The following is a 12,609-nucleotide window of genomic DNA, read 5'->3' as shown; positions in this document are numbered from 1 at the left end:
ACTTCCCTTGGAAGCTGGTTCCAGATCCTGGCCGCCCTGACTTTGAAGTAGTGCCTCCTGATATCTAGCCTAAACCTACTCTTGATCAACTTGTGGCCGTTATTCCTTGTTACTCGGGAGGTGCTTGGGGGAACAGGGCCTCACCCAATCCCCTCTGGTTCCCCCTGGTAAGTTTATAGATGGCCACTAGATCCCCTCTTGGCCTTCTCTTGTGGAGGCTGAACAAGTTCAGGTCCCTTAGCCTCTCCTCGTAGGGTCTGCCCCTGATCATACGGGTGACCCTCAAAAAAGGGAGGAGGGAGGACCCAGGCAACTATAGGCCCATTAGTCTTACTTCAGTCCTGGGGAAGCTCTTTGAGAAAATTATCCAGGAGCACATCTGTGAGGGACCAGCAGGAGGGGGTGATGTTCAAGGGCAACCAGCATGGCTTCATTAGGAGCAGGTCCTGTCAGACCAACCTGATTGCCTTCTATGATCAGGTCACAAAATCACTGGACCTAGGTGTCATGGCGGATGTAGTCTTTCTGGACTTCAGGAAGGCCTTTGACACTGTCTCCCACCCCATTCTCATTAAAAAGCTAGGCGACTTTGGCATTGATGCCTACACAGTAGATAGGCTGCAAATTGGCTAGGGGGCCACACCCAGAGAGTGGTGGTGGATGGGTCATATTTGACCTGGAGGGAGATGCGCAGTGGAGTACCCTGCACTTGTCAGTATTGAATCCCATCCTATTCACATTTCCCCTCCCCTGTAACCTGTCCAGGTCCAGTTGTATCCTGTCCCTCCCTTCTAGCGTGCCCACCTTACCCCAGATCTTGGTGTTGTCAGCAAATTTGAACAGGGTGCTATTCACCCCCAGTCCAAGTCGCTAATAAAGAAATTGAACAATACAGACCCTCCTCTGGACCCTCTCGATGCTCCCTTTTTTGAAAATGGGGACCACATTGGCCTTCTTCCAGTCTTCTGGAACCTGGCCAGAGTGCCACGAGTGCTTGTAAAGCCGTGCTAGGGGCCCCGTGATGACCCCTGCCAATTTCCTCAGCACCCTAGGGTGGAGAGCATCTGGACTTGCTTATCTGAACATGTCCAGCCCCTCCAGAAGTTCCCTAACTCAGACATCCCTGACCCTAGGCCTGGTGGAGTTTCTCCCGAGTCCATCCTGAATCCTGGTGGGGGAGATGTCCCGGTCCCTGCTCAGAAAAATGGAGGCAAAGAATTTGTTAAAAAGGTCTGCTTTTTTTCATCTGGTGCAACTACCAGATTGCCAAGCGTATCCTGCAAGGGCCCCACGTTGCCTACTGCCTTCTTTTTACTCCCAGCACCAGCCAGTCTCCTCCATGCCAGCTGCTACCAATGTGTGCCAAGGGCATGGCTTCAATGGTGGGGTCCAGACGCACCAGACCCTAGCCTCGGGCAAGTAGTGCTAAGGCTTCAGTGGCTGCCTATCTCGCCAAGGACATGGAGCCGCTGGACTGCGACACCTTGGCCTATTGAACAGCCCGCAACCAGATGTGGCAGGATCTGGCCATGGCTGTCCAGGATACCTGTCCTGTCCACCAACCAGTGTTCCGAGTGTGAGGGTGTTCAGCATTGCTGGGGATGTTGTAACACTCCACCGCACCTGCTTGGATCCTGGTTTGGTGGAGCAGCTGGTGTTCCTGAAGGTGAACCTCCCACTGCTGGGGTTCTCCAAGCTCTACCTGCAGACAGAGTGAGTGCCACCTTCCTCACTCCATCAACACCTATTTCTGTTTTGGTTTTTTTGGTTTTTTAAAGCACTTAATGCCCCACTCTCAGAGCTGGAGGCAGCAGTTTAGTTTCTCACCAGCCAGCAGGGGAAAAACATCTCCCTGCTGAGCTCCCGTGCCAGGAAGAACTTGGAGATGTAAGGGTTGGGGCTATGTAGGGAGGAGGTGTCGCCACATCATCCTGGGCATGACCTAAAACTACACCCTGCCAGGGTAGGAAGGCCTGGGTGGGACTGCTAGTGGTGCGGCAGCCCCAGGAAATGCCAGGACCACGAACCTCCCTGGTGAAAGGTGGGTAGGAGCAGGAGGCACCTGATAACCTCTAGTCACTGCATAGTCCTGACTGGGGAAAGCCCAGACCTGTAAGATCTTTGAGAGGCCTGAGGCTTACTGGTTGCAGTGGAGTTGTGAGGGTGAGAACAGAGGCTACCATGCCTGCAGTTTTCATCCCACTGTGCCTTAACACATATGCAAAGTCACACATCATGAGTTTTGCTTGTCAGCACCTTGAGGTGTAGTTTCCCAGACCCCTGCACCTATCTCCTTGAAACCTGGCAGGCTTCATGGCCTCAGAAGGGGCTACCATCCCTGCTGCTTTCATCCAAATCTGCCAAAAAATGACAAAGGTATAGGTATTTTAGTGATTTCCTCATTATCATATATGGCCAAATCACCAAATCTCTCCAAATCAGCGCTGAATCTCCTGAAGCCGATTCAGGACAATGATCCGAATCTCTGAATTGAATCACTGTCCTTTGAATAGGCTGAATCTGAATAGAATACTTCCCTATTCACACAGGCCTGACTCAAAGGTTGAATTTAGCACCAGTCCCTTCCCGACTCGTTGCTTCCTAACTCTCCCCCACCTCCAGTCTAGAGTGCTCTCTTAAGTGCTAAAAGCTCCACTGAGGTCCCCTAAGATTTGGCTGTTAGGTTTGCGTGGATACCTGGATGCCGTAGTGATATGAACAGATTATAACTTATATTCATCCCTATTCAGCTAAGCCTAAAGCTCATATTTAAGTGCTCCATTAGGGCCAAGAATAACCAAATTAAAGCTCAGTTAAAGGAGGTGTGAAAACAAAATTATTGAACAGTTGCTACACTTTTAAATTGCTGATGCATTTTCATTTTAACAACTTTTTAGGTATATATGGGATTGGAAGCAAAGCTTATACAAAGTATGTGTGGAATGGTAAACTGCTGGACATAGTAAAAAATACGATTCATCATGACTGGCTGTTGTTCATTATTCATGGATTCTGTGGGCAGTCGAGTATCCTTTTATTGTCATTAACAACTATTGGTTTAATGCATTTTAGAAGTTCTAGAGTATGAGGCAGCTGTCAGGACAAAGAGGTAATTATGTTGCATCTCTGAAACTCAGTTTTGTTAAAAACATTTGTATGTGTATTATTTGCTTAATTTTCCATTCATTTTGATAGCTTTTAAAAGCCTCTGAGATTTAAAAAAGGAAAGAAAAGAAATGTCCGTATTTACTAGGAGTACAGATGTAAAAGATGAACCAAGATGTTGATACCACAATATCAATTATTGTATTATACTCCTTAAAAACGGAGCAAAAACAAACAAACAAAACCATACCATATAGGCAGACTGCTATGTTGGCAAGGAGCTGAACTGGGGCTTTAACACCCTGATGAAGAAATCCGGCAACTGCTTGAGGACCAGATGGTATTTATCAGGGAGTTCTAAAGGGACAAATGTTGTACCACAGTTGAATTGCTGATAGCCAGCTTTTACTGTGCAAATCTCTAAAACACAGCTTTCTTGTTTTGTAAGCGGGGTGGGGGAGGTTAAAAGTATTGAGCATTGCTTTAACTCCTATTGGGGTCACTGATAAAATCCCTTGTTGACTTATGTTGGAGCAGTGTTAAGCCAACAGCAATTAATTTTGGAAATGCTTTTCTGATTCCAATTTTAAATGTCAGTATATAAATATTGAATACAATATTAGGGGAAAATGCATTTAAAATCCAACCACATTTATACATAAATCAGTAATATAATCCTATATGACACATTTCAATGAGATGCTCCCTTATCTTAGTTCATACAAATTTTGTATGCTATAAAAGGCTTATGCTCTAATCCACCATCTTTATCATGTGCCATTAATACACAAACTTGTTCAGCAGCGAGGAAAGAATAGTGTTACTGATTCTGAACTTGTGTAACATTTGCAAAAAACTTCCTGATTTCTTTGTCCTCCTTCTTTCCACCCCTTGCTTCCCATTTTTCCCACAGAAATAATCCCATAGAATTACATGAGCTATTCTATGGATATGGCTTGATACATTGAATTTAGTGGGACTTCTTTTACATATGTAGCATAAAGGCCTAAATTTTTAGCATTAAACTCTCCAACTCTATTCTTTAAAAAACACCAGTTTGGGAGATGGGAGAGGAGGGAATTTTAATACTATGTAGCCATAAACTGAAATATATATATATATATATATTTTTTTTTACATTGTATTAGAGCTTCAGGAACTTCATACAGCGGTGCAGGAAAGCCTTGACAAATCATTTCACAATTTTGAATTTTTTTCTTTTGAACTATACTTATGTCTGGCCTACATATTTTGAGGAGCTATGATAGAGAACTATGTAGCGCATATTAAGTTGATTTGCACCTACATGCTTCTGTGTCCTGGGTCTGATGAATGTACCTCTCTTTCAAGGCAAAAATCAGAGCAGTTTTTGGGTTGCTTTAGCTTGTACTATCTGCTTGTGGCGTCTGCTGCAAAAACAAAGGTAGCTAGGAATTTGTACATTACAGGGTGTGCTGGACAAACATACTATGCTGTGGCATAGGTGACTTCTTTGTAACCTATATAATTTCTAGTTGATTGTCTGCCATAAGGGTGTCCCATCCTGTCTTCTCCTTGTCCTTCCCTCTTCCCTCCCCATAATTGGTTATGCCATCTTAATGGCCAGACTATGCTAGGATTGCAGCACAACCCCTTACACTAGGGTTTGGTCCCACTGCATTTTTTTCTTGTGAATATTAAAACACTAAAGATTTCCCCATGGACATGTTGCCTTCAAGAAAAAGTTAAATTAAGGTCAAGTTTGACAAATAGATGAGTCTTACTTGTGCGATCAAGGGTAATTTTAAAAAGTTATTACTGTTATTGGGTAAGTAATAAACTGAAGTCAAACCACAACTGCTTCTGTAATGATTTTCAGTGCCTTTTAATCCTTCTTGTTACATAGACAGTTGTGTGTTTAAATGTTTTTCCAGGATAAATAATTGGAAGATGGCCTGTATATCTGATTTGGAAAGAGGAATTCCTGAGTTCTAAACCCCATGCTGATAACGGGCTTGCCTTCTATGGCCTCAGATAAGATGAATTTTCTTTGGAGTTCCTTTTTTCCCCCCGTATTAATCAGGATTAAAATGAGTGACAGGGAAGTGACACTTGTAATAATAATGCATGTAAACCTTAACCTTATTGCCAAGAACTTTTAATCTATGGTCGCCCAGTGTATGTCACTCTGATAGCCAGAAGATCAAGTAAATTTGCTGGAACACGTTTTCTGAAAAGAGGAGCAAACAGTGAGGTAAAGTAAATTGCCTTCAGTTTTTACATTGTTTTGTTAGAGCACATGAAGCCCTGCCTCACCTGACTTTAAACTTCTGGTTACTTATTTTTATTATATAGATATCACATCCATCTTATGAACTTCAAGGGGCAGGTGTTGTAAACTAGAAAGGATAAGGTAACCATAAGAAAGAGAATCTGCAGCAAAAAAGTTCTGTTTTAGCACTTATAGTGAGACAAACACTGTGAGGCAATTGTTTATAAGGTAGAAAAGAAAATTCTGAGTTGGAAGTAGCAGTAGTAAAGGGGATTCATTTGTGTTATAGTTGCATTACAGATATTCACAACGTCACAACAGACATGTTTTAAGTTTTATGCATTTTTTTCACAGGTTTATAAAGCTAGAACAATGTGGGGGGAAGCTATACTGTAAAAAAAAAAATTCAGTTTGTTCAAAAATAACTGATATGCAGCATTTAGGGCCAAAAATGCAGTGAGATTTAGTGGCATATGCATCATTATGATCACGTGAGATGCTACTGACATGTTTTAGAATTGGTGTGGGTGTGAGGATTCACATTAGTACATCATATTGCAGCCATACATAGGAAAACCAACTACTCCATGTAGATATGCTGATAGAACTGATGGAAGGCAAACTCTGGGCTAAAAATTCATCATCTTAGGACTACTATTACTCACCAATATATATTTTACTTGTATCAAATAAAGTTAGCTGCTCTCAGGCCCAGCATTTATGTATTGATTCCTCTTTGCTCTATCGTAGGGCTGTGCAAAGCTTCGGTCGCTGATTCAGTTCAGGTAGATTCGATGATTCGGTCATAGACACAGCTTTAAATGTTTTTTCTATATACCTGAAGGTACCAGGTGGCTTGTGAATGCTGAGATGGTGGAGCTAACGGAGTGTCCCATGGGAATGCAGGGGTCCCTCCAGCATGCTTCTCGCGCTTCTGGATCCACTGGGGAGCACACAAGGGACCCCTACCCTCCAGCTCAGCGAATGGTGCCTCCTGGGTCTGGGGAAGCACCTGGGGCCCCCCTGCAGCCAATCGCTGAGCCGGAGGGGCGCAGGGGATGTCCCCTGCACACTCAGTGGCAGACCTGGAGGTGGACCTGAAGTTCTTCCAGTCCACGTTCAGGTCTGCCCCTGAGCACACAGGGACCCCCTCACAACCCGGTGGGACACTCCATCTGCCCCACCATTGCAGCATTCATGAGCATACCTAAAGGTATGTAGAAAAAAAATTTAAAGCTGTGTCTGTGGTTGAATCACTGATTCTCCAAATCGGCATCGAATCTTCAAATTCGGATTTGGCTGAATTGAATCGGGATAGTGATCAGAATCGAATACGGCCTGTTTTGCACACCCCTACTCCATACTTAGTTAGCCAGCACATCAGCATTTTGGACTTTTGATGCTAAGGAAATAAGCAAGCATACACTTGTAGCAGCTTTAAAAGGGGAATGGACAAGCTGCTCAGAAGGCAGAGCAGCTGTTATGCTGTGAATGTAAACATGTCTAATTTGACCTGGGATTGATTGTCCCATTTTTTACTTTGCACCAGTTTTAATCAGTACAGTTCTGTGCACACATCACCCTTCCAAGAGGCACTGCTGCTCCTTTACCTTCAGCCAGCCAGTGAAAGGACACAGCCTGATAGGCTTGTCCGTGGGATGAACCACAGTAACCATATAGACATACAGCAGGATATCCCAAGGAAAAGTATTAGTACGCTTTATCTGGTATACTTCAGAAGAATATGAACTAAGATAATAGATGTGTATACAGTCCCAGGACAAAAGGCTTTATCCTGAAACAAATGCAACATCTTTTTGTAGCCTGTAACTGTTACATGTGCATAAGCCTGTAGCATTACCAATGGGCTAAATTTCCCCAACTTTGATCCTGGATGAAGTAGGGTTAAAGTTGGAGTGGTTTTGCTTGACTTTTATTACTATAGGCTTATGCACATGTAACAGTTGCAGGAAGATAGAAGCTTTACAGCAGGAGTGTCCAACCTTTTTCAGTGTTGGATCATGAACTTTTTATCACCCATTGGGCCGGCAAGAGTGGGTGCTTGCGTGGCCTGTCCAGTCCGGCTGCAGCCTGGGGGCGCAGGGGTCAAGGGGTGCTGCCTGACCCCGCCATGTCCTCCCTGCCACCTGGGCGGCCTTGAGGATGCTTCCATACCTGCTCACCTGGGCTCAGCAGCCAGGGGGACATGTGGGGACTCTACAGTGGGGTGCGGGATGTGCAGGGACACCCCCTTGCTCCCTCTCCCCCAGGGCAGCCCGAGCCCAAGAGGCAGGGGTCCCTCCCTCCCTGGGGCCTGCAACTTACCACCCCCAGTGCAATGTCTGTGGGTGTGGGGAGGCAGGAGTGGCGCCGGCTTCCCGCCCTGACAGCCACAGCAGCAATAGCAGCAGCATCTCCTGCGGGCCCGGCTGCAACATCCATCCATGCTGGCATCTGTGCCCCCTGTGCCTACCTGCCCGCTCACTGCACTGTGACCTGCTCCAGCCCACACGTCTGGTGGGGACCGGCGCAGGGCGGGGCCAGCATGCAAATGAGAGAGGGAGGGGCAGGGTGAGGAAGGGTCATAGTGAAATGAGGGGGGAGGGGAGGAACTGCACCACTTCGGCAATGTCAAGCTGACATGGTGTGTGTGGAAACCTTGTCCCTTCCTCAGCCCTTCAGCAGCCATTAGGAAGCTGCTGCGGGGCTGGGGGAGGCACAGGGGGTTCCTGTCACAGCACCGTAGGCCATAGAAAATGGCTTGGCAGGCCACGTGGCGGCCCACAGACCATATGTTGGACAAGCCTGCTTTACACTTAAATTAGCAGCAGCAGTTCCCCTTTCTCTTTTGAAGCTGCTACAAGTGTATGTTTGTTGATACCCTTGGAACCACTTCTTATACTGGCCCTGTGTTTTAAGTTAGATACTACTATAGCTAGATTTTGGAAGGTCTGGAATATTTTGTGGCTAGTAGCATTATGGAGGATAGTACTGCATACTGTTCCAAGTCTAATCAAAGGTGAGTCGCTTCTAGTCCAGAATTCTTTGGCTTTTATGACTTGACATTTGCCATTATACTTCCATCTTTCACAATTATCATTTCCACTTTTAGTTACGCAGCTCTGAAATGTAAGGTAAAATGCCTGCTACTTCTGTGTATTGTTTGTTTCAGGGAGATGTCGCTAATGAAGTAGAAACTGAACAAATACTTTATGATGCTTCAGTGATGTCATTTTCTGCAGGGAGCTATTCTTCTTATGTTCAGGTTCGAGGATCAGTCCCTCTCTACTGGTCTCAAGATATTTCAACTATGATGCCTAAGCCACCAATTACATGTAGGTGAAATACGTTCTTCATGGTAGCCTATGGTTAGCAATGTGTTCTAATAGAACATACGAGCAAGAAAAGGTGAAGAAACAAACATGAAGAAATTGTGTCCCTGTTTCTGTTCTTTGTGAAACTAGTTAAGGGTTGATCAGCAATTCTTTATAATAAATATGTTGTATAAAATGACTCTTGGATGAAACTGGATCATAAGTAAAGGGACTTTAGGGCTTCTTTATGTTGAAGTTTATATTCACAATTTTTTTTGTGAATATAGTACCCTAATATAGTGCTGCTTTGAAATGAAGATGGCAATCATCTTTGTGTTTGTTATCTTGTAATTGAGTGGTTGCTTATGCCTATGTTTCCCTTGAGAGAATGTTTTGGATGAAATCCTGATTCCATTAAAGTCAGTGAAAAAACTCCCATTAACTGTAACCATCTGACTTCAGTGGAACTATATGCCTGTTCAGAATTAACTGTGCATAACCTTTTACTTGTTTGAGGTTTGAATTTGTTAATCAGAAACTGACCCCAGTTAAGTTTGCTCAGACATTTAAAACAATAAAGCAAACAAAAAAACAACAGTTTTTTAAAGGAATAGAATCTTCATTTAACATTTAAATGCAAATGTACACCTTTGCAAATACCATAGTGCGTTTCTGAAACTCAGTTGAGTGACAAAATATATTATATTATCTGGAATCTCACATGGCAGAAATCCCTTTTTCTTACAGCCCAAAATTTTCCTTGTAAACATCTCCATTAAAAATGCCAGCATAAGGAGTCATGACATCTTCCTTTTTTTGTTCTTGTTTTTAGTGTACGTGGAGGAAATTTTTTGCTTTTATCCTTTTTTTATTTCTTTAAGAGAGGTATATGCCTGTTATATGCTTGCATTCAGCATCTACATTGTATATTTTCTTTACTATTATTAGAGAATTAAAAATGTTTGATAAAGAATATTTTAAAAGAAATGGGCTTTCTGGATTTGTAAATCTTTGATGCTCTTTTTTGAATATATTTACTTTGTTCCAGTGGACCAAGCAGATCCATTTGCACATGTTGCTGCGCTTCACTTCGATCAAATGCTTCAGAGATTTGGCTCTCCCATTATCATTTTGAATCTTGTAAAGGTACAGTATTGTGTAGTTTTAATTTGGTGTGATGCAAATAGCCACAAATAACTCATGTTTTTAATAGGGGTGCACCAACAAAGACTTTTTTGGGCCAGTACCGATGGCCAATTTTTTTGGAGATAATGAGTTGGAGTTATTTTGAGTTAGAAATCCTAAGTCCTACGATGTTTTTGCAACAGTTGGCATTACTGTATGTGCTACTTGGTAACTTTTGTGATCGTTTGAACTATAAACATGATATATTTTGACAAAAATAAAGTTGTGAAACAATAAAATGAAATATTAAACCTATATCAAAGTTAACTAACTAAACAATAATGCTTTTCTTTTCTTCATAAGAAATAAATGCAAATTAAGTGTATGGCTATTATTGATGATTTGTTTTAAATTGTTATATCTTTGGATTTGTATAAAAATCCTTTTTATATTTTTCAGTCAGTAGATACTTCATAGTGGTTTGTATAAGAACCATTTTATGTCATTTCATTTTTTTCTTCATTAACGAATTACTTTCTCATTAGTATGATTCATAATCTGTGAAGCTTTGATTCAGACTTTGGATTTCTTTTTAATCCTCTCCATTATTCTTCCAGTACATTAGGCTGTAGAAATGTATTCATTTTAGAAAAAGCCTTTCATATGCATGGGAGAACTTTTTCTAATGGGAAAAAGAAACTAAAAAGATGTAGTACTTTGGCAGTCTGTAAGCTGCAATTGTAAATAGCAAAGCCTATTATTTTCTTTTGGTAAAAGCTCTCTTATTTAGGAGTGCTTTTAAGGATCAGCACATGAGGCTGTTGTAAACAACTTCAGATAGTATTTGTTGACCCAAAAAAATGATTTTCTGTTATTTATAGATTTAGTTCTCAAAGGCCATCACTTGAATGAGAATCTGGACATGTGACCAACACGTGAATCATTTTGTGCTTTTATTCAGAGGGCTTTAGTAGTCTGCCTGAAAATGTGTCTCTCTGTAGGTGCTTAAAGCTAGGATTCTAAAATTAATGCTCTTTGACCACTTATACATATTTTGGGGGAAAATGTATTGCCCTGTACATGTGAACATTGAGGCAGCACCTAGACAAACACTGAACATTTCTATCTCCAAATATTAATATTCTTTGGAGAACTCTTAAAGGTCAATGAATTTATAAATGAATCATCTTTTTTTTCTCTGTAACTAAGAAATGATTAGTAATTAGTAACAGATACATGTGCTTTTGCTCAGATTTATTTATATAATTGCAATTGCACCCTTTTAAATTGTTTCTTAAATCACAGGATAAGACTAGCATCTAATTTGAATTCATTTAGGGAAAATATTAGTTTATAAGTAAGAAGTAAATATGCCGTCTGTGCAGAGAAACTGTCAACATAAATCTAATTTTTAACTCTTAAAATAATTATTTTCATCCTTCGGAGGAAACTAGAAAGATCAGTGCTCTTTTTTTCAAGTCCTCTCTCTGCCATTTCCTGTTAAAGATCTCTTTCTTGTCCTTATTTGTCCATATAAGCCCCAGGAGAGGTAGTTAACCCTGTACACATTGTATACATTCCAGAGAGAGGTAGTTAGCTGTGGTAGTCTGAAATCAGACAGAAGGTAGAGTAGATTTGCATATTAAAGACTAACTAAATCAGAGATGCATAAACATTTGTAAGCAATAGCTTATTTCAACAGATGCTGAGAAGGGACTGCAGGGAAGCAGCTTCTAAATATGAAGCAGTGATTAGAATACAATAGGTAGAAAAGGGGGCGGAAAGGGGGGGTGGCACTGCTGGGAGAGGCAAAGTGGGTAGAGGAGAAAAACAAAGCAGTTAGCCTATTGAGGGATGTAAGAGTTGTAAGAGCAAATCCTGGTAATGGGATAAGAATATGAAGTATTATTTTGAGGTAGCTGTAGTGCTCAGTTTTTTTTGATATTTATAATGTGGTGGTGATATGGCCATTACAAACTTTCACAGTGGTATCTAAGAAATGACTTTGCTGGGAGGAATATTCCAGGCTCAGTTTGATGAAGTGGTAGAAGTTGTTAAAGTCCCAGTGGATTTCTCTAACAGTTTCTTCCCATATGTCCATATGATGATGATGTCATCAGTATACCTATATGATAATGATGATTTCATAGATTTCATAGACATTATGTCTGGAAGGGACCTTGGAAGATCATCGAGTCCAGCCCCCTGCCCGAAGGGCAGGAAGTCAGCTGGGGTCATAGGATCCCAGCAAGATAAGCATCCAATTTGCTCTTGAAGGTGTTCAGTGTAGGTGCTTGAGCCACCTCCGATGTCAGGCTGTTCCAGACCTTGGGGGCTCGGACAGTAAAGAAATTCTTCCTTATGTCCAGCCTGAAACGGTCTTGCAGTAGTTTATGACCATTTGACCTCATCATCCCTTGGGGCGCTCTGGTGAACAAAAACGTTCCCCCAGATACTGGTGGTCACCCCTGATAAACTTATAGGTGGCCATCAGATCACCCCTGAGCCTGCGCTTTTCTAGGCTAAAGAGCCTCATGGCTCTCAGCCTGTCGTTGTAAGGTCTGTTTTCCTAAACTCTGATCATGCGTGTGGCTCTTCTCTGGACTCTCTCAAGCTTCTCCACATCCCTCTTGAATTGTGGAGCCCAAAACTGGGCGCAGTACTCCAGCCGTACTCCAGCTGCGGCCTCACCAAGGCCGAGTACAAGATGAGAATGATGTCCCAGAATTTGCTTGAGAAGCATCTATGGATGCAAGCCAGCGTTTTGGTTGCTTTACTAGCTGCAGCATTGCATTGCAGGCTCATGTTCATCTT

General features: G+C 42.3%; 1 protein-coding gene across 1 annotated transcript in view; it reads left to right on the top strand.

Moving 5' to 3' along the window:
* Nucleotides 1–12,609, top strand: part of FIG4 (FIG4 phosphoinositide 5-phosphatase) — a 193,346-nt gene that overhangs the window by 54,673 nt on the left and 126,064 nt on the right. Inside the window, exons 7-10 of the mRNA XM_019520105.1 lie at nucleotides 2,898–3,026; nucleotides 5,238–5,338; nucleotides 8,529–8,691; nucleotides 9,719–9,816. Of these exons, the coding sequence (XP_019375650.1) occupies nucleotides 2,898–3,026; nucleotides 5,238–5,338; nucleotides 8,529–8,691; nucleotides 9,719–9,816 (491 nt within the window). The remainder of the gene's footprint in view (nucleotides 1–2,897; nucleotides 3,027–5,237; nucleotides 5,339–8,528; nucleotides 8,692–9,718; nucleotides 9,817–12,609) is intronic.

The sequence above is a fragment of the Gavialis gangeticus genome, unplaced genomic scaffold (genome assembly GCF_001723915.1).
Source record: "Gavialis gangeticus isolate Ggan-Ray unplaced genomic scaffold, GavGan_comp1, whole genome shotgun sequence".
NCBI classification, from domain to species: domain Eukaryota; kingdom Metazoa; phylum Chordata; order Crocodylia; family Gavialidae; genus Gavialis; species Gavialis gangeticus.
Note: the sequence above shows the minus strand (reverse complement) of the source record. Positions and strands in the feature narration are given on the sequence as shown.